Genomic DNA, 22,432 nt, shown 5'->3' with positions numbered 1-22,432 from the left:
AGAAGCGGCTTTGGCATCGGCCCCATCGGTTGTGAGCGATGAAACGTAAACTGGCCCGCCAAAATGCAAATAAAGAAGTAAGAATATCAAGCTCAAATGACAATCGAACCCTGGTGATCTGCGTCTCAAGGTAGTGTTCTACCTCGAAGTCACGCTACTGTTTGAAACTGCTTCCAATAAAAACGAACACACTATACGATAGCCATATACAGCGCAAAGAAAGACTTGCAGTGGGAAAAAATAGAAACAATAAAAACACTTCTCTTTCTGTAAAAATTAAACCCAGGTCACCTGTGTGACAACTAGGTGTCCAACCAAAGAGCCGTGAAACTTTAAGAAACTGCCTCATAAAAAAAAATGGCAGCATATCCATGGAGTGAATGATGGGGAGTGGGGCGAAGCATTTGTCCGTGTATTCGTTCTTGCTTCCGTCCGTTCCTGCGTACGTCTGTGTAACCGGTCATGCGTCCATCCACCCGTCCATGCGTGCGTCTGTTCGTGCGTCCATCCCTGCGTTCGTCCATGCATCCGCGCCTGCGTCCGTTCATGCGTCCATCCATGCATCTGTCTGTGTTTCCTTTCGTCCATCTATTCAGCCCTTCAAGTACCACCATCTCGCATATTTTCATCATATATTCTCCTTATAGAAGCACCGCCATCCAGCGGACATTTCAAAGACTATACGGGAGGTGGCACATGCACACTTTCTTACGGCTTGCGCTTCGGGTTTACTTTCCACCTTTAACCACCTCGAGTTCATGGTATATACAAGTTCACTGTATTCAAAGCTATGCGTCCCAACGCTCGCTAAACCTTTCTAAAACCAAGGAGGTTGCACCCAGTGAGTATAACGTAGCAATCTTTCTTGTCAGATCGTGCTCAATGTACATGCCAATAGCTGCTAATGGGGATCGCAGCGTGCGCGTTACCTAAAGGCCGAATGCTCCTGTCTCTCATTCCCCCTTAGCAGCCATGAACATGTGCATTGAGCACTATCTTTTATAGTTCAACAATGCACAGAAGAAATCTCTCACCGGAACCACCTTGAAGGTCAAAATCGTAAGGACCGCTAATTCAGGTACGTGCCCCTAGTGGTTACGTACTACGAGAGACGCACAAGCCACGCTATAAGGAGCTTCGCCCTTAAAAAAATTGAGGAAGATTTAGGGAGTAGTTGAAACCTAATAACTGAACTCACATTAGGCATTCTATGGTAGCTTGAAGCGTTCGACATCACATGCACGGTCATCCGTTTCCTTGCGGCACGGTTTATTCATGTACCTAAAACACAAGGCAGGCTGGCAATGAACGAAGCGATGTGCACAAAGCCCGGCTACGGTGTCTTGTTGTACTTTCATCGCGGAGCCCAAACAGCCCGTGTATTTAGGGGCGAAGCTCCTCACGCCGTGTGCTGTGCGTCCCTTGTTTGTAGTATGTAGTCATAGCCACCTCTTGTTTAGTCCTCAGAATGTCCGCTAAATAGTGTTGCTTGTATATGATAAATATATATAAAATGATGCGACAATGTGGTACATGGAGTGTTCACTAGATGAACAGATGGACGGCGAGATAGACTGACATGCAAACAGACGAACGGACGGACAGACACATGGACAGAATGACAGGCGCTTCGCCCACTCAGCTTCATTTACTCCTGGATAAGCAGTGATTTTTAATAAGTATTGATGTTGACCGTCAGCTACAAAACATGCTATGAACACGCAATTAGGATATAATCTGTACCTGATCATATAGGCGTCAATAAAGTAAATATTATGTAAACAGCTATTGAACACGGTGCACTTCTGGTCTCCTTCATAATCCCGGAGTGGACCATCCAGTGAGACAGGATCTTAACCGGGAGCCTCGAAAAATGTAGCTTACGCGATGTATCTTGGGCACTCACGCACGGACATCAGCAGGAATAGTCATGGCACAAACAAAACTTTCTAAACTCGGCTCGCCTTTTTTCTTTCACTTATGCCGTAATGCATACAGGCGCCTATAAAAAAGGAGTGCTTTGTAATTAGCGAGGGCAAGCACATCGTGTCTACACGCTCCAAGGAATAAACACAAGGAAGAAAACGGATGAATAAGAAATTTCCAACAACAAACTCACAGCCGTAAAAAGAGTGCGTTCTAAGTCGCAAGAGTTTCACATTTTCGCTTCGTATGATGCTCAAATAAAATCATATTGTTGGCACTACTGCCGAGATCTCGGTATACCCTTCAAGACATTGACTGGTATGAATCCATGTACGTATAAAACGGAGTGTAATATTGAATAGCTTTCGGGTAGCAGTGGTTAGAATTCATGAGGTTCAGCTCGTTTTATCTGATATTCACTGTCGGCTAATGTTGACTACTCTTTACTTAATATGGCCATTTCGTAGTTAGCTATAGTAGTAAGGGCAAATGTTGACTCGCACGGCCGATGGCGGCCGCTAGTATCTATCCTTGGCTGACTCTTTTAAAATGTTAGCTAGCTATTCATATTTGTTAAATAACCTTAATCATCCTATGTTCCTAGATACGTCAACTACCTTGATACGTAGGCTTGATGTGTTGTTATAAGGCCAAGTATATGACCACGACAGCTGCTGTTGGTCCTTGTATAATGATGTGGTGAGGTGGATACCTTTTTCGATGGCCGAGATGAAATCTTCTATTAAACCCATCTTCTAACATACACCGTTTTTATTACGATGTACTTAGCCACGTGCTTCAGTACTGCCCAATGTACGTGGAGGATAGGGCTATTAAAGCCGTTCAAACAGCTTTTACTTGCCCTCCTGGTAACATGCTTTCGCAGAGGACTATACTCAATTTTACTTGTGTTTTTTAATGTTAACCATAGATTTCCTGGGATCTAAGTCGCACGTTTCCAGTCAGTATCCACGAATGAACACATCTTTACAGGGAAGTAAATTATAAAAAAACGAAAACAAACACGACGAAGCGGTTGCAAATTGCCAGGATATATATATATATATATATATATATATATATATATATATATATATATATATATATATATATATATATATATATATATATATATATATATATATATATATATATATATATATATATATATATATATATGCTAGCAGTAACTGCAGCACGCAAGGAAAAGAAATGCATTGCAATCCCGGCCGCGGCGGCTGCATTTCCGATTAGGGCAGAAATGTTCTAGGCCCGCGTGCTATAGAAAAAATACCACGTGACGAATGCGCTCGCGCGTCCGTGCGCGATGATTCTAGTGCTCCCTAAAGTTCCGCGTACGGACGACTTGCTTCCCTCTCACCGATCATGACAGCGATTAGCAGTTACAGCGGTTATCGTTTTTGTGGCCGATAGTAAAACGCGTTCATCGGAAAGCCACCAGCATCGTTGCGGCCTGCCAAGAAAGCAGATTTGGGCCAAAGCTATGGTCATTCGTACGCGGAACGTGCGTGTTCCCAAGTTGCAGATATCGAAATAACGTGCGTAGAATGATTTTGCATCAACTTTGGCGTCATTACATATTATTTCTCTCTATTGAAGCATTGTGACTTTGTCCGCTTCCCTCCACATATTTCGCAAACCATCGATTCGAGAAGTACTTGGAATCTGCCGAATTTTTTCGGCACCATTGTGACCCGTCAGGTACATAAAAGTTTTCTCTTTCCTTTGAATCACCATTCCAAAACAAAAACTGGCTTATGTTTTTAGATGGCCCTCCTTGTATAGATTTTGCCACGGCGCGGTCGTCTAGTAGCTTAAGTACTCAGCTGCTGATCTGCAGGTCACGGGATTGAATCACGGCTATGGCATCTGCATTTTCGATGGAGGCGACAATGCTGTAGGCCCGTGTGCTCTGATTTGGGTGCACGTTAAAGAACCCGAGCTAGTCAAAATTTCCGGATCCCTCCAGTACGGCGTATCTCATAATCGTATGGTGGTTTTAGGATTTCAAACCCCCCATATCAATCAATATCAATCTTTGTATGGATTTCGCACTTTCGTGGTTGCCCCATCAGGTTAGAAGCACGCACATTTTCATCGATGCAAAATAAAGAGTAAGCACATTGATGCCAATACACTAAGAACTTTCCATGAGTCGCCACCAGCATTTTCTAATTTAGTGTAGAATGAAGGAATATGTTTTCACTTGCATAGAAAATAAAGGTAAGTATATTAACCTAGCCAACAATATATCTTATGAAATGTAAAACTTACCATTCCCACCACATGTGGCCGGTTTTTATTGAAGAATAGCTTTAGTAAAGACACACTAAAAACTAAAGTATCTGTTATGAAATTGTTTTATTTTCAAAACTAACGAATCAATTGGTGTGGTATTTGTAGAGGTGCATTCACTACAGGAAATGCCGGGAATATTTGCGACACTGGTTGGACAATAGCAGGGATGAACGCGTCACCAAATAGTATCTTTTTTGGTCGAGGGAGCTTCCACCACCATGGCTTTACTGCAGACAAAGAAATGCAGCTTGATGTCAAATTAACATATTGCAATACATGAAAACTGCTCCTTTCAAACAGTTAGTATTTATAACTTTAAAAGGCATGATATATAAATAACAGTGTTACGTTTTTTCAAGTGATAAATTAGCTCTTATCTATGGCAACGAGGAAGGTCCGGAAATATGTGTGGCGAAGGTGTTTTAATCTTTAACGCCTACCACGTTATAGGTGTTTTGGCTGCTTTTGTTTGCTTTGCACAGTGTTAAATTCAGAAAATTTACTTGTTTGTTTTTGAGAGTTAGTGGTGAAGTACCTCGAGTTATCATCCGACCATTTTTTGCCATTTTATCAGTTCTCACACTGGTTTCCGCCATTATTTGCCTTTTTGCTGCATTGCTAAGATAATATCTCAGTTTCTCACGTGCCTCAGTGTTCCCATTCGATTGTGTAGTTAAAATTGACTATCATTGTTGCCTACGCCTTTAATGGGCACTTTAAAAATGAATAAAGGAGCATTTTACAGCACTTACACTAACCAGTATTTTACGTGCCTTAACTCTAAAGGCTACTATGAGCATCCTCACCTTCCGAGTGCCCCAGTGATAGGCTGGCTTGTAAGACTTCATTAGATAATGCCGGTTTCGACCTACCTGATGATCATGATGTATCACAACATGGCATTCCGTGTTTGCTGAAGTACAAACAAAATTCCCTATAGCATTTGCAGCCACACCATGCTAAGACACGACTCAGAAACAAAGTTTTGCTCTATTCCTTTTCACTATTCCTTTCCAATGCAAAAGTGTGTATGCTTCGTGTTCAAGTCGTTTGAAACAAGCCAAGCGGGTTAGGTCGAGTTGTGACGCCGCACATTTTATTCATCGCCTAGACACGTTCTCGAACTGTGTACTCTGTGCAGAAGCGCAGAACTATTGTGTACATTCTATTAAAGAAGATATTCTTCCTTGGGGACCTTCAACGGAAAAACTTTGATCTGTCTGTCTGTCTATACATTTGTCTGTCCGCCCTAACAATATCTCAAACGGCACCAAACGGCCAACATGATCCGCAGCACCCACAAATATTGCTCTAGGTTTAACATTCATCGTTGTGCAAGTGTCGTTCGAAAAAGGAAATATTGCGCATATCTGAGGCGTCATAACATGTCTATGTTTTGTATGTCTGCATTTATACTAGAAGAGGCACGCACAAGTAACTCTAAGGACTTTTTAGCTTGTTCATTGTATTAACATAGTGCCTGCGGTTTACTACCTTGGGACCTCCTCCTGCATACTTACTCACAATGTACACTTCTGATGCTAATAAAGAAACATTGATTAATCGATTGACTGAAGCGTTTAACGCGCTGCGCTGACAGTGCAACGCGATGCTCAAGAAGGTGTTTCCAACGCTTTGCGACGACGGCACGGTGGTGGCACCAGCCCGTCGCTTTGCATTCTGCACCTTATCACCTCCGTGACTGGCGCTCATCTTTCTCTGTGGTCGCGCATGCCTTCGTTTTCGAAGATAACTGCCAGATTGCACTCGTGCCTAACGTGCCTAGATGCGCTTGTTCGCCTCCGTTACACGCTCTAGGCACTCTAACGCAGCGCCTTCGGAATCCCATTCACCGATTATCTTGCGCAGAACATAAAATAAACGTTTTGTTCACTCCTTCCAGACGCAAGACTATCGTCTTTTGACGACATTTACAGTGTAACATGTAGATTTAGGCCAATTTTTTTTTCTTTTGTCATCGCCCCTAGCGCTACGTGAATCATATTAGGACAGTCACAAGACACGCAATGCCGCAGTTGAGGAAAGATTCCCGTGGCAATATTACAGCAAATGGTGCATGTAAACTTTTTAATAGTTTGTTGGGTCTTGTTTTAAAATGTCACTGGCAATTCATTCATTTTGTTTACATGGACCCAAACGCGTATACCAAGACTCATTTGTTTTCTCGCGGCAGTATGTGCTGCAAGTGCCTTCATAATGGGCAAAAACTGATTTTCTAAGGTCTAATGTTGTTCTGAATATTTTGGCACTGTGCCTCACACTCGAGAGCAAAAACTTCCCGCTAACATACGATGCCACCATTTTTTGATGGGGTAATAAGCAGGAATGTTATATACATGAAACCGGTGGCAATCGGCCATTGATTTTTACTTACAATATTTAGATTTTTAATATTTTTTTTTTCAATTCATCATATGCTCACGGCCGTCAGGATAAGTAAATTAATTAATGGCGCTATTACTATGTGATTCACCACTTACCTCTGCACGACTTCGTCCGGAGACTGTAAATGTAAACCACTCGTTTCTGGTACCCACATCCGGTGAAGACCATGTAATCATGGTTTCTCCCAAAGATGTCGCGACGCGATGCCTCCCAGTTGGCGCTGCAACGGTCCATATGGAGTAGCCAGTAGCTGCACTTGACGGTCCTTGCAGGCGGTCCTCGTTTAGGTACTACAGGAACAAGAGAGAGGGTATAGCCCAGTCATTGCTTACCAACATTGACAGCCCGAATCAGGCACGGTTGTTGCAGTTGCTGTCTTATCACGCAGACCGAAATACTACGAATGGAAATTTCCCCACATTGGACAAAATTTACGAAGGTCGTGTTTCCAGCTGGCAAAAGAGCCCAATAATGTACAAATATAAAAGATGAGGTAAAGGACAGGTACACCCTCCTATGGTGTGTGCATTTTATTGTTCTAGTGTCTTTGTTTGTGTGCGCACCCTTATTAGGTAAAGGAGCTCCCTACGTCTTACTAGGTAACTAATAATTCATTACGCCGGATAATCATTCTTGGCTGTAGAGAAGCAAGCAGGAGATTTCTTGGGGGCCGGGAGAGGAGACTTTTTTTCATTTAATGGAAAACCGAGCTGGTAAATGATCAGTCTCACCTGCGTATGCCATGGCGAAAAAAATTTCGGGGGAAGGGGCACAGGTCCGGTGTTCCAACGACTCGCCGCGCAACTGTTTTTGTTGTATACGCTTAAGGATGACGCAAATAGAAGTTGCATCTTGGTTGCAGCGCTTCGTTACTTCAAGTGGGTTCTCCAATCTTTTTCTTGCGACGAAAGGGCTACCAAGAGTCAGTAAACAAAAGAAACAAGGGCAAGTAAATACTGCAATAATTAGTAAAACTAGGTGCTATTATTGTAGCTTTGGCCATAGAGTTTCCTAAAATTAACTAGAGGGGACTTTGTCGCTGCGATCGTTCAGCGACATTGGGAGTGATGGGTAGTACACACATTTGCCTAGTCTTCATACTTCCGGGTGGCGAATCGTACTTGCGGCTACGTTTATTGCTGTGTTTCGGTTTTGTTTGAAAAAAATCAACCCTTTTTAACTTCGTGACTTGATTTGGAAAGCTAAATCTAAAACAATGAGGTGGCGAACATTTGCTCCTTTTGGTTTTGTGAGAAAACAGCATCAATCCCCACGAACAGATACGGAGCCGGAAGCAGCCTAGAAGTACGAAAATTAAACAAGTTTGTGTACCACCCATCATTCCCATGCTCGCTGAAGCGCCGTGCGTTGCAGCTCCCATAGACACTAGCGTCAGAGTTCGCTATAGTGTATATAAGAAAACTGTATGACTTGGGCCACTTGCTTCCTATGTGATGCAGTGACACAACCTTTCGGCAACGTTAAATTGGGATCCACGCATGCGCTATAGTCTCCCCTTATAAGACAGTTGCCTATTCAGATTATTATTACGACTGCACGAATTAATAAAGTCTCGTGGAGTATATCTTTTTGACTGATACACTAGTACTTCCTGTGGAGGTTAAAAGGTAGGCGTCATCGGGTTCGCTTTGCGACATGGTTCGCACTACTTGTCCGCAAGAACCAAGACGTAGTGATACAACAAATGCTGGAACAGTCCAGTACATCATACAAGGTGGTGCGGTCTGAAGTTCGTCGAGAGATGGTCAGTAACAGCGAGACAGTTGAGGTCGTGGAGGTTTTAGTGGTGCAATACTTAGAATTGTTATAACTGAATAAAAAAGGAAAACTAACTAGCACGCACTTGCAAGTCAAGCCGAAATCCACTGTTATCGCTGACTTTGCTGTTTGTGGAAGTACTGTGTCACGAGATAGTAGGTTTTCATTTATTGCCATACCTGGTGGACAGAGTGCCTCGCATTCTGCTCTCGTTTGGAAGCTGTTCGGTGATTGATGGCACACAAGACTTTGCTCGCATCGCCCATCTCGCCGTATGAAGCTCCACTGGAGCACGAGGTTGTTGCAATGCTCAATTTGAGGTGGCACACGACACCGTGGGTGACTCTGTACAGCCTCTAAAAAGTAAAACGTTCAAAGGAAACAATCAGCTGCAAAAGCAACGCAGAAACAAAGAAGCCATATCCTAACAACAAACTTCAGCACAACGTCGAGAAGCCAATAGGTATTATAAGTTTATAACCCAAACGCCAGGCCCGCACCGAACACGCAGCACAGTTGAAGTGCAACCTGGAAAAGCGGCCTTACTGGAACCTGCTGTTAGGTTGCTTGGGGCGTGGTTTACAGGTAGGTTTGAAGTGCCTCTGATGCACAAATAGACCCGCAGGTGGCGGGGTCGAATCCCGGCTGTGGCGGCTGTATTTCAGATAAGGCGAAAATGTTGTAGGCCCGTGTGCTCAGATTTGGTGCACGTTAAAGGACCCCAGGTGATCAAAATTTCCGGAGCCCCCTACTACGGCGTCTCTCACAATCATATGGTGGTTTTGGGACGTTAAACTCCACATACCAATAATCAACAATCAATGCACAAGTATTCACAAATTCGCGACATACTGTAGAATTTACACCGCATTTATTCAGTGATACGTGCAGATGCGAATAATTCAATGGCGAAAAATAGTGGGAGATTGGGACCAAGGGCCCAGTCTGGCCCTTTGTGTCTTCGCCTCAGTTTTTGCAAGGCATGAAAAGCTCTAACAACTCATGAATGAAGAAATATGTGATATGGGTTGTCTATTTTATATTACTTTCCTGCAACATCTATAACATGTCTAAATATAGTTCCTTGCCCTAATTAATATTTTCATAATTTTCGCGAGGAGTTTCAAGCCCTGGCATGGCTTTGTGGCAGAATCTCAACTAAGACGCAGAAGACCTGCTTTCAAATCTTGTACGAACATTCTATTTCTTTGTCTCATTACCAGCAAAGGCACACGGGGATGGTAATGTGGGATGCAGACAATTTCGGCACCAAAGAGATCTTTAGGCGTGATCTCATAAAAGCTTTCGTGGTAAGGCTGCCCTCAAAGTGTATGCGACGCCTTTCATTAGTTCATCATTACATTTGCATGCAAATGAATACGTGCGTCTTGCATAAGATATGTGCTGAAAGTGACGTAACGTGTCGCAGTTCTGTGAGATTTACATTTTTGAAATAGTCACACCCGTCTTTGTTAGGTAGAGGAGAGCAGCTGGTGGGAGAGGCAGGTCTACTTGAGAAACTCTGATAGTGTTATACAGCCCGCCTTCTGCGAGTGAGGGGCTTCCATCCCGTCTTGCAGCCGTCAGTGAGCAGCTTGTGTGCATAGTGGTCGCTCCTGAGTGGCTACCGAAGTAGTTCAAAAACAGTGTGCCTCAGAAACAGTTGTTTGAGAGTCCCAACTTCATCACATTGTTGACTTGCAAATTGGAGTTAGACCACGGTGACGTCTGTGCGTTTGCACTCACAGGTAGCCGACGTGCCAGAGTGTTATGTCTAGCTTAGCTTGGTGTGATATGCACCGTGCCGAGATCACAGGTAGCCATTCGCCGCATACCTTATAAGTCGGGTTTTTGCTGTTGTAGGTGTCTTCCAAATAGTGATTCACCTGTCCTCACTGTTCGCAGGCTACATCATATGTGCACTTTCTACTGTACGGGAAGATATAATATTCGATAGGAGAAGTAGTCAGGAAGTATTCGTACTAAGAGACTGATCATGCAAACACAGACACAAGAAAGACGACATTTCTTGTGGCGTCTTGGAATCAAGTATTTCACGAGCAGTCTTTTAGAGTTATTACTGGAGCATTTTAGAATTTTTCATTGACCTCTTTTTCTCCTCAATATATCGAAGTCACACAGTACATGGCCTTCAGCAATCCACCGCCAATGAAATGCGACCACTGCACCTGAAATTGAAAACGTGACGATACGGCCATTAGCCAAGCCACGTATCACACTACATGGCGACGGCTTTTCATGATGCTCGAACTATCATGATGCTTGAACTTTGATGAAATTGAACACAATTAAAGGTCATATGTAAACATTTCTGAATCGTTTAGGCCAGAGTAAACGTATGTTCGATATATGTCCGATATCAACCACCTTCGCAAGTTACATTCTCACGCGCACACTGTGGAACGCAACGCATCCGAAACATCGTCCCAACAACAATAATTTTTTTCAAAATGCAAGGACGATATATCTTATTTCACCCCAAAAGAAATAGAGGGCTCTTTACGTAATTGTTGAAACTTGCTTTTTGTAACATAGGAAGAAACACGCGTTTTGCAAGAAGTTTTATTTATCATTCATAATTCATATACTCTATTATTCGTGCATGCATGATTGTAAGGGTTTGCGCATTGTACTTTGTAACGCATACTTGAAGTGATCAGCATTTCTTTTTGAAAAAAAAAAAGATTTTTTTTTATTCTCTGAGATCAAATGATGCACCCTCTTGTTTCATCACCATTTGGTGGCTGGGATTTGATTTTGTCAAGCTCTCATTGGACGTTTTTTTTTTTTCAGCCACCTTTTTTCACCGAAAATTTTTGCTTTTTTGGTGAAAATAAAGTTCTTTGATTGATTGATTGATTGATTGATTGATTGATTTATAGCATACAAGACAGAAAACTACCCACTAAGTTGTTCTCATCCTTCAAAACTAACGCAAGGCTTGTTTTGGAAACATTTTCACGGCTTGACAAGACAGAACATTTGCAGAAGGACAAAGCTACAACTTTTGTGCAGTGTATGGACAAGGGAAGGCCAGCAGGACCTGAAAGGAGCTTGTCTTTGTCAATTTTATGCTCCAGACATCGGCTCCGACAACACGTTTCTGTTACTGATTAAATTGTAATTCACAGCGCGAATACACGAAAAGAAAAACAAACCCACGAAACAGAGCTGCCATCTTCCGTGATTGTAACAAAAATATATGTCCCTGCCCAAGGTCACATCAAAGAAGTTATATTTACTAATTTATGTCCCAACACTGTTTTTTAATTTTTTACTGATGTTTTCTATTTTCCCTTTTTGCGTAAGTAAGACAATTTATTCAGGTTTGAGCCCCACCCGTCCAGATCCAGTTTTAAGGACCCAACGTTAGTAAATAAATTTCCACCTTGGCCGGCGTCTTTTCTTGTGTACAACAATGTTTGATTGAAACCACATAAAGTTTTGTCACACCTTCTACCTCATCTTCCAGCATTATTTAAAGAGAGATTGGAAGTGAAAGGCATTTTTTGGGAAAACACATGACACTTGTGTGTGCACCACCTGTCAGAAGCTTCGACCTAGGGAGTGAATAAAATAGGAAGATGATTCCAGAAGTGAGTCAGAGTTTTAAAGTAATAGAATCACAAAAATAGGGGTTCTATTACCAGCATTTTCACAGAAGAATGGCATTACTGCGTAAATCCCAAAGCTTTTAAATAATAAATTATCTGGTGAGGAACAACGTCTGTTGTCTGGTATTGTTCTCTCGTCTAGTATGAAATATAATGCCGTACAAAACAAACAAATAGGAAGAGAATGATACACACCATGTTTTAATGTATCAAGCCTGCTGAGCCTTAAATTTACAACTCATAACATATATTTGATGCCGCAGCTATTCCCACAGCAAATTGAAGTAATGTAATGGCATTGGACAAACTCTGTACTTCTTTCACGTCGACAATACTCGTTTTACTCGTGAAACACCACGAGCGGCGTCCATTTACACGCACCAGGAGTCATGTCGTAAAGTACAGCGAACTCAGCTGAGCACACACGCTCACTATCGAACCAAAATTAGATATCTTATGCAAGATCAGGTATTGAATATTGTTGTGAAGGGTGCCATAGTCCAGACAAAGACAGCGATACTTTTTGTTGTTGTTGCTGTTGAAGTCATCGCAACAGCTTTAGTTGATCCATTGCTGCCACTTGCAGCAAAAGCATTTCATTAATTTTTATTCCATTCAGTTTTATCATGCCTGGAAGAGTAATACAAAGGAAACCACCTAGGGTGGTCTGTGCTACCTCGAGGAATCTGCCTTGTTTCCCATCTTTATATGACAACAACTTTATATGACATTCCACGTATTGCATTCTCACCATCTGGCTTAGCATGTAAGAAATGGACAATAAACGAAGCAGTTTCTAATAAATTTAAGGCGTTCATTCAGTAGTCAAAGCGAAATACCTTGAATAAAGCAACTCTATCATTGCCGTTAGGTTGAAAGACATCTCCAGAACATTATTAAATGCGTCATAGCGGAGAGTGCGAAGGTAGGAAGATTGGCAGCGGAAAGTTCTTGTACATACGAAAAAAATACGGTAGCAATAAAAATTATGAGGAACAAGGGTAGGATTGTCGGCTTTTTAGTACAAGCTTCTGAGCAATGAATGCACTAATAAATAACTTGATGGCGTTAACTAACACCTTAATCGTTTCATATAAAATGGCAAGCTCTCAACCCAAACTCACTGTTCGTGCTACAACAACGGCAATTAAGGATTGAGGGCATGGTTAAAACTTGACATAGCGCAAACGTCATGGTGTAGAAAGAAACGTTATTGACAATTTGGGTAAAATTACATGAAATTTACAGTATAGCATAATGCAGGTAGCAAAAAGGCAAAAGAGTGACGTGGGTGGTTGACAAAAATTGGACAACAATAGAATGATGACAATCGATGTGTAATCTGCACGACGGTCTGTACATATGCGACGACTACTCGTGTACAAATGCTCTGGCTATTTGGCAATGACGCTCGAACGAGAACTACTTGAAGACAATAGTATGATGCCAAACGACATGAAAACGGTTATGGCATGATCACACAATGATGACAGATTTACGCTGAAGAAGAAGTGACAGGAACACAATGACCGCGTCAGAATGAAGGGCATCAATGCAGGAAAAAAATAGAGCGGGCTCTACGTCATGAAGCCAGCTTTGGCCTTGAAAGCTCAGTGACACAGTGTCACTGCCAAACATTACCTTAGAGCGCAGCGCTTCGACCGAATGCACTTGTTCACCTGAGTTTCCCCAACTGAGCCTTACACTGAACGTCTGAAGCAGACAAGTGTTACGCCCTGGGCGAAAATGGCGTTTTTAAGGGCAGAGCTATTTAGGTCTGCTATTATGTGGCCAGCGCGAGCAAAAGAAAGTCGCGGTTGATCCCCGCCTCATAGAAATCACTAAAACAGAAAAAAAAACATGCTTTCACACAGGCAAATAATTGTATTGTTGAACTTAGGTCTAAAAGAGCGTGCACACGGTGTATAGAAAATTAACACGAATGCACCAACCTTGACATCACGTGGTCAGCTTCATTCCGAAAGGAAACATATATAATGCACTGCTAAAGAAGTAATCATGGCAGCTATAGCACTTAAGATGGGGAGCGTGTTATTGGAAAGCAATGTGGCATTTAGAAGAGCGTTGCTAATTAAACGCGAAACTTGGCCTGATACATTTTAGTTGTCAGGGTTGTCACTGGAGAGTTTCAGAAGAAAATGGTAAAACTTCGAACTAAAGGAATCTATACATTTATACCTATCATACTTGACACACCTCTAGCACTGTAGACAGATGGCGAAATCCCGTTACACAATAAAGAAAGAAAGCAGTCGCCACTAATTTCACGTAATTCTTTAGTATTTTATTGATTTGTTTAGCAAAATAAGGTCGAACATTATTGCTAACTTTTCTCAATTTAAAAACTGGACACATGGAGTGCTTGCTGGTTTTTCACTAATGTACTGATTTCGTCTTATTTCTACAAATAAAATCATTATGGCAATCGCAGTAGCAAGACAAATGCGGCTCTCTCAATAAATACATTTTTGGCGAATGTTATTTCAACTTTTCTTCGCGTAAAAAGATATGAGGTTTGTGTGTATGCGTTGCACATAGGAGCGTTGTATAGCCTCTATGATACTTCACGTGAAGGCACATTACGGGAAACCACTCCACCGTCGCAGTGTTTGTTATCCACATCAAGAAATGTTCATTTTAAATTGTGTATTTCCGCCACTATACAAAAAGAACCTAGATATATCACTGGGACTGTCTCTTTGTCCTTCAGTGAACCAGGTTTATCTCATGGTTTTCATTACCTTATTCGAAATTCTCTGCAATCTATTCGTTTGAACGACACACTGAAATTACTGCACATTTTCTTACTGTCTCTTCACTTGGCAAACGCAAAACTTCTTGTCTTTGCACATATTGTCTGAAATTGAATTTTGTTTTTTGTAAGCTACCTAGGGAGCTTATCATAAAATTATACCAAGAAAGACACAAAAAATAAACACAAAAATTGGTGCCACCATTTTTCATAAAGTTCTACGTATGTGAATGCTTTTTGCGTCGGCTTGGAATCACGAATAAATGTTTCCTTTCGCTAACATAACCTCCATAACCTCCCTGCATTTTTATTGCTTTTTTCTTCCTCCCACATGACGTAGCCGCAAGAATTGTACGGTGCTTATTCGCAGCACGTGATCCAATACCAGCCAATCCGAATGTTCCAGGAAAATACATCAAAGCTACCTGAGAAGATGGAATAAAATATATGCCAAAAGGAACCAGCTGTCGAAGAACGTTGGTGCTTCTCAATAGTGGGCCTTACGGTCCACATTATGAATGAGAAATCAGTCCACTTTTTTTTTTGAAACTCGGTCAAACAGCAAAACGCGGAGCTGCGCTGGAAACCCCTGGAACATTATTGTGTCCACGAAGGGCAGTAAAAGTAACGTCAGTGTGTGCATTTGGGGCTTCATACCATTTTACACTAAGTGCGCAACCAATCCCTAATTTTATGTTTTGTTATGTGTGAAGGGCCTGAATGAAGTATGTTAATTTTCCCGTTTCTGCTGTGTCCTAAGGGCTTAGCTTAACCAGGGCCATATTTCGTAAACTAATTGCTCATTCACGATGGAATTCTGAGTGTGGTTTCTATATGTGCAATCCTGAAACAAGAGAAGACGTCACTTGCCAGAATGCTCATAAAAAAGAAATAGGTCCCAATAGATTAACGTTGGCTATATGCATGGCGACGTAAAGATGACAGAAAAATAAGAAAAAAACGAAGAGACTTTCAATGGTGCGTTATGGCCGTCATTGTCATTTCACACTTTTCTTAAAATACCTGACAAATAGCCAGTAGTAAACATTCTTTCTACGACGTATGGAATGTGACGATGTAGTGACTGTAACCTTTATTTCCGTCAAACTAGACAACCTGCTGCCTTCCATCATTGTGAAACTTCGGGTGAAAGAAATATATCAAATAAGCACTTCGCAATACAACAAAATATCTTGTAAGAAAGAACTTAAGGGTCTGTACTACTGAACATACAGAAAAAAACTTACACCCTGAAAATGATTTTTTTGCACCACGTGTAACACTTTCACCTTTACAATGGTAAAAAAACATTACAGAATACAATAGCGAGTACTGACTACACATAAATTGCGAAAAGTCATCAGTTAACGCTTTTTGATAATTATAGCCGTCTGGGATTCGTTTTGAATATCTCAAGCTAAATTTTCTAGAGGCGGCTAAGAAAAAAAATTGTATCGTTCTTTTTGTAAATATTGTATATAGTAATACATTTATGTTATAGAAGATCAGCAGAGAAAACGATGTATTTGCCGCAGTTCAAATCGAGCTTAGGCACTGAAATCTGAAATGTCTGGACGCGGGAATATAACGAATCCTCTTTACATATGTGTGAAGGTGCTAAAGTCTTTTGTGTATTTATGCAAGCAAACTTTCTTCATTTTTTGCAGCATAGCATTGTTTATGCATGACGTTTTCGGTTTTACGTCAGAACGAGTGTGCGTTCGAGCAGAAAGCTTACGGCTATTGAATATTTATACATCGCGCATTGTAGGCAGAACGCGTGCGATATGAATTCACCCAACTCGTCGAACGGTGAATTTGACCTGTTTTCTGAGAGGTTAACCTGCAAATAACTATAACGAGCAATGGTTTCACCACGAATGATGAACATAGCCCTGCGTCAGAGAGATTTATATGAGGCACAGCTTTGAACAAAATGAAAAAAATGACCTCAACTCACCCGCTGCATAGCCCCATGAAAGAGCCTTCAATACGGCCAGCACTCTCAGCGTATACAATGGTGTCATTTTTTTCGTAAACTAAGCAGTCACCCAAGTCCAGTGACTACCAGCCAAACGGAGTCCATGCAACTTGAAACAGCTCAGCCCCTTTTTCTTCTGCTTTCCATTGTCATGGAAGCGTTTACATTTATGGCGACGAGAAAGCTGCCGCGCGGAAAATTTCGAGACCTATATTCTTTGTGCTCGAGTACTTTGTTACACTGTTCTTGCGTTTCTTTATTTTCGCGACAATACTGCATCGTTTTTGTAATACCTTCGCTTCCACTACTGTCCGAAGATATTGTCTTCGTAAGTCGAATTGGCGGCGACAAGCCGATGATGTCTCTATATCTTCGCGTGTGGCAAACACTTCATAGGGAAGCGTTTGATAAGCCGACTGAAATCACCAAACAAATTTGACATTTATTCAGAAAAACAGAAGTTACTTACTCTGGTTGCCTCTTTCGTGCAGCTCATCAAATAATCCTACGCACTTGGATTAGTATATCAATGAGAAAACATCTGGGGTATAACATTGAGAGCCTTTTTTAAATAATAATAGCCTATTTTATACTCATTTTCAGATGTGCACCGGTGATAAAGACAACTCATGAGTCTAGCAAAAATATTCGTGGTATTCAATTCATGAGACAATAAAAAAAAAAACGGAGGTCCTGCTTCCGAACACTTTCAAGGCAAAGGATCGCAGTACACCAACGGCTTTTTTTTAAGTGCGATGCATCTTTTAGCAAACTTCAGTGACTTCTATCTATCTATCTATCTATCTATCTATCTATCTATCTATCTATCTATCTATCTATCTATCTATCTATCTATCTATCTATCTATCTATCTATCTATCTATCTATCTATCTATCTATCTGTCTGTCTGTCTGTCTGTCTGTCTGTCTGTCTGTCTGTCTGTCTATCTATCTATCTATCTATCTATCTATCTATCTATCTATCTATCTATCTATCTATCTATCTATCTATCTATCTATCTATCTATCTATCAAGCCACTTACGACTTTTAGCTCTCTCGGCCGTTCATTGGGCCATTCATGATGCGCTTGTGGCCGTTTCGCTAGCTCCACATATACCAAATTTAGTATCAGGTGACGTGGATAGATGACAAAGGTAATTTACACGTTCAAACATGATAATCATGACAAGGAAGACGTGTAGGACCTAAGGTACCTCCGCCTCATAACAATGTGGTCATTTTAAAGTGCCATGTCAACCTTCCCCATTCGTGCTTTGCATATCATAGATTTCCACCGTACATAGGATCAGCAAACTTTTTTTATTCTGCGGAAGCATTTTTGGATTTTCCTCGGCAGCCTGATTACACAACTGCCATAAAATAGCAACGTTTTGGAACAAGTCCAGGAGTCAAAGGAGCTACCATTGAACGAAATCTGAACAAATTCAAGACTTCCATTGAACAGAAAAATTTTTTTTTTTACAATAAACCACAGACAGACATAGTCCATGGCTAGGTTGTTGTTGCAGCGCGTGAGTAGAGATTATTCTTGATCGCGTGGCACACACCCACATTGGAGGAGTGGTCAAGAGGTGGACAGATTTGACTGTATATTTTTCAAATGAAATTTTAGAATTCTTCCAGTTGTAAAACAGAACAGTGCCTCGTCATCTTCGTTGACCTTTTCCAGCAAAGGCAACAGAAACCAGATAGAAGAGACCGCATTTTCTAAGCTGAAGTAAGCAAGGTCTTTTCGAAAAATTGCCACGTCTTCTTACGGCACCTTCAACTCGATAAACTTATCCAGAATGTTTATCCCGAGAGTGAGTTCGTCACAACTATGCCTATGTCAAGTGGCGGGTTAATTGAGGCTTAGCAACTAAGGCTGTCAGGCTAGGTTTCCCTGTGAAGGCTCGAAAATTTGTTAAAATTTGTGCTCCCTGTCTGAAATACAAAAAGTGACGCCTGCATGCTTGCTGCATAGAAGATCTCAGTCTACGACAACATTCTATTTCGCATTATGAAAACGACATTTCTAGCTTTTTTATTAGCTTTTTAACCCTTCTGTAAATCATTATTTAATTTACTTCTTTTTTTCTACCTCCTCATTCGCTGTGTTCTATATTTCTGGTTTTTAATTGTCTGGCGACGATGACTCAAAATTCGTATAATTGAATTATTAACTTGACATCTACGTTTATCTTCCCAGAACTGAGATGTGATTATCAAAGATGACATGGTATGCATATAGGCACTTGTTGAATCTATATAGAACAAAAAAATGGCAACCATAAAAACGTTAGACGGAGACATAATGATTCGTTGATGATGACAAACACAACATTTGTAGATGAACTAACCGTTCAGCTGAGGGCTAGGCAGACCTGGTGCATCCACGGAAGCCTGCATGACGTCACTACAAGTAGAAAAAGTCCCGATATATATATATATATATATATATATATATATATATATATATATATATATATTTATATATATATATATATATATATACTATTGGTCAGCTGCCAGCTCGTAATAAGTTCACGTGCTACGTGACGCCACACAGGCTCTTGAAGAGGTGTGCTACATTCGCCGTTATGGCTCCCTCTTCAACGTTTATATTCACATATGTACACAATGAAGTGGCTGGGAGGGTAGCCGCCATGGTAGCTCAGTGGAGAGCATCGAACGAATTATTCGAAGGTCGCAGGTTTGGTTTCTGCCCATGGCAAGTTACCTTTTCACCCACTTTTTTTCTTCACATTTACATTACGATTCGGTTTAATTACTTCCCCTACACTTTCTTTGGTGTTATTGTCTGTTAGATCCCATTAATATTGAGTCAAAACACGGAAAAGTGATCTAATTGTACACTTCTTTCCATTATTTATTTATTTATTTATTCATTTATTCCTCGATAAAACTCTAGGGGACGACTTTGAAAATGCTGTTGTGTTTATGGTGTGACTTTTCAAAGAACGCCGTTTAGTTTTCCTCGGGTGGAGGAATAGGTGATTTCGCAGCAGTTAAGCTCCAAAGTTGCCTGCAGCGATGTAGTTTAGCACGAATATTTTAGGTGGTGGTTGTGGCGAATGACCCTTACTGTTTCGGCATGATCGCCAGTCTTTTCGGAAACGCTTCTCCTTATCACACCGCAGTTTAGAAAACAGCGCTGTTCTTCGGCGCTGTTCTGCGACGAAAGCAGCTCTGCTTAGCAGTGCTGTTTCGCAGCGTTGTCACTTGAAAGATCTTTGATGTTCTCCAGCCCGCAATACATAAAGCCGCGTGGTGAGTATCTCGGACAACAGAAGCAATTCTATCAGTACGAAACTTGTGCTGTGCAGGCAGGTCTTCAATGAAAACGACAGGAGAAATGTCGAACGTCTGGGTGTATACTGGAGGCATCTGTTGACAAGGTGAAAACGCTCTCATATTCAATCACTGAATCATTTAAAGCGTGCAGATCGTCGTTCGTTTGGTCAGAAATAAACATGATGGAATCCATGGTATTGTACCAGGAAATTCTGCGCATTTGCCGGTGAGCTGCAGTTTGCAGTGACATACCTGACGTGTGGTGGCTCCAGAGATCTGTCCTCGTTGGCGGTTGAGTTGGAGTCACTGGGGCCGCAAAGATTCTGGTCGCAACCGGCAATCCAGGCTGCATTCCAATCACCCCAAGACTGCGGCCTCGCCCCTTTGTACTGATGCCACTCCGAGGCACATTCTCGAAAGTTACCAAGCGTCACAAACCATTTCTACAGCTCTGCAGTTCTGCAGCTGTACACTTCTGTAATCGTTCGCTTGAACTGTGGCCTCATTGTGGTATCCAGCGTGTTACGCTCATCTGTGCATCGTTGTCAATTTCTTCGTTTTAGGGGCGAAGCTCCTTATAGTGGCACTCGTTCATCCCTCGTAGCCGTAGTAGTAGTGAGTAATCTGTATTACATTTTGACGTCCAAGGTGGTTTCGGTGAGAGATTTCTTCTGTGCTTTATTAAACAATAAAAGATAATGCTCAATGTACATGCCAATGCTGCTAAGGGGGAATGAGAGACAGGAGAATTAGGCTTTTAGTTAACGCGCGCGCTGAGAGTTTTTTATTGTTCAACAACGCACACAAGACAAAAAAGGGTTGCTTCGTTATACTCGCTGGGCGTAACCTCCTAGGCTTTAGAAAGGTTTAGCGAGCGTTCGGCCGCAGTGCCATGAATACAGTGAACTAGTATATACCATATACAGTGAACTAGTATATACCATGAACTCGAAGTGGCTAAAGGTGGGAAGTAGACACGAAGCGCAAGCCGTAAGAAAGTGTGCGTGTGCCACTTCTCGTTCAGTCCTTGGAATGTCCGCTGGATGGCGCTGCTTCTATATGAGGAATATATGATGAAAAGATGCGAGATTGTGGTACTTGGAGTGTTGAATCAGTGGACGAACGGACACACTGACAGATGCATGACGGACGCACCGATGGCTGCACGGACAGATGGACGCATAGACGGACGCAAGAGCAGATGCATGGACGAGAGCAGGGACGGACGCACAGATGAACGTGCGGCCGCATGAACAGACGCACGCATGGATGGACGGAAGAAAGAATGAATGGACGGACGGATGCTTCGCCCCACTATCCATCATTCACTCCGTGGATATGCTGCCATATTTTTTTTTTCATTCAGTTTCAGCAGGTCAAAATTTTTACTCAAAGCATTTTTTTATCTCAAAGCTGTGATGGCTTCTTTCCTTCAAGAAATTCAATTTTTCTGTTGACATACTCACCTAACTCGAATAATTGGAAACATAATAATAAAAATACTTATTTTGTCTACCAAATGCCGTTTTTACTCATTTTAGGATCCCTGCTTCTGCAGGCAAGCACAAGTTGGGATGACAGCGAGAAAATGATAAGTATTCTTCCTTTTTTCTATACCTTTAGGTAAGGTTCTACTGCACATCGGTTAGAGAAACGCTAACGTAAACAGCTTTTGACTATGAGCGCTTTGTCACGGCTTGGACTCTAAACACCCACTGAGTGCGATGTACTTATGTGTTGAGGCCTGGCGTGATTGTACTGTCATTCCACGCAACACTTTATGCATTCAAAAAAGCTCTCTAATTACATATTATTTATAATTTTTTTTCCAAAGCAACGTCAAGCGTTTACCTGACTGTTTGTTAGAACGCCAGCTGCTTGCTAAGTAAAAAGCTTGGGCCCAATGCGCACTCGAAATACTTGTTTATTATTCATTCATTTATAGTTATATTGCGATTTCACTGATGAGCAACGTTACCTTTTTTTTTGCTCACGAGCAACAATACCGATACCGACACCAGCATTGCAGCGACAAAAGCTCTTTAACGCTATTGTGTTAATATCTGAAGTGCAGTATTTTGACTGCGCAATTGAAGGCTGATGTAAGAAGAGCCATATGTGTTGCACTTGTAATAGACGAGTACTAATGTTGCAGTTAGGCATATTTGTAATATAGCAAGTGAACTGTGAAAATTTCGCTTAACATCGATTTCCTACAATGCTTCTATCTACAGAAGACCTGCCACCGCCGAGGTTAAATTTGTAAAATATACGTAGCACTAAATGAACAATAGTA

General features: G+C 41.5%; 1 protein-coding gene across 1 annotated transcript; it reads right to left on the bottom strand.

The window, feature by feature from the left end:
* Positions 1 to 4,289: 4,289 nt before the first annotated feature.
* Positions 4,290 to 16,974, bottom strand: LOC142769003 (uncharacterized). Its single transcript, XM_075871740.1, has 4 exons — positions 16,799 to 16,974; positions 8,610 to 8,786; positions 6,747 to 6,941; positions 4,290 to 4,472 (listed from the first exon to the last, which is right to left on the bottom strand). Exons 1-4 carry the CDS (start codon positions 16,805 to 16,807, stop codon positions 4,470 to 4,472), a joined length of 384 nt encoding a protein of 127 aa, XP_075727855.1. The 5' UTR covers positions 16,808 to 16,974; the 3' UTR covers positions 4,290 to 4,469.
* Positions 16,975 to 22,432: the final 5,458 nt, after the last annotated feature.

The sequence above is a fragment of the Rhipicephalus microplus genome, chromosome 8 (assembly GCF_043290135.1).
Source record: "Rhipicephalus microplus isolate Deutch F79 chromosome 8, USDA_Rmic, whole genome shotgun sequence".
NCBI lineage: Eukaryota > Metazoa > Arthropoda > Arachnida > Ixodida > Ixodidae > Rhipicephalus > Rhipicephalus microplus.
The sequence above is the reverse complement of the archived record's forward strand: the minus strand, read 5'-3'. Positions and strand labels throughout refer to the sequence as shown.

Excerpts from the sequence above, each read along its gene's own strand:
- LOC142769003 (XM_075871740.1), bottom strand. Across the intron at positions 6,942-8,609 it reads CGAGGCACTCTGTCCACCAG|TACCTAAACGAGGACCGCCT; the intron begins GTATGGCAATAA and ends TTGTTCCTGTAG.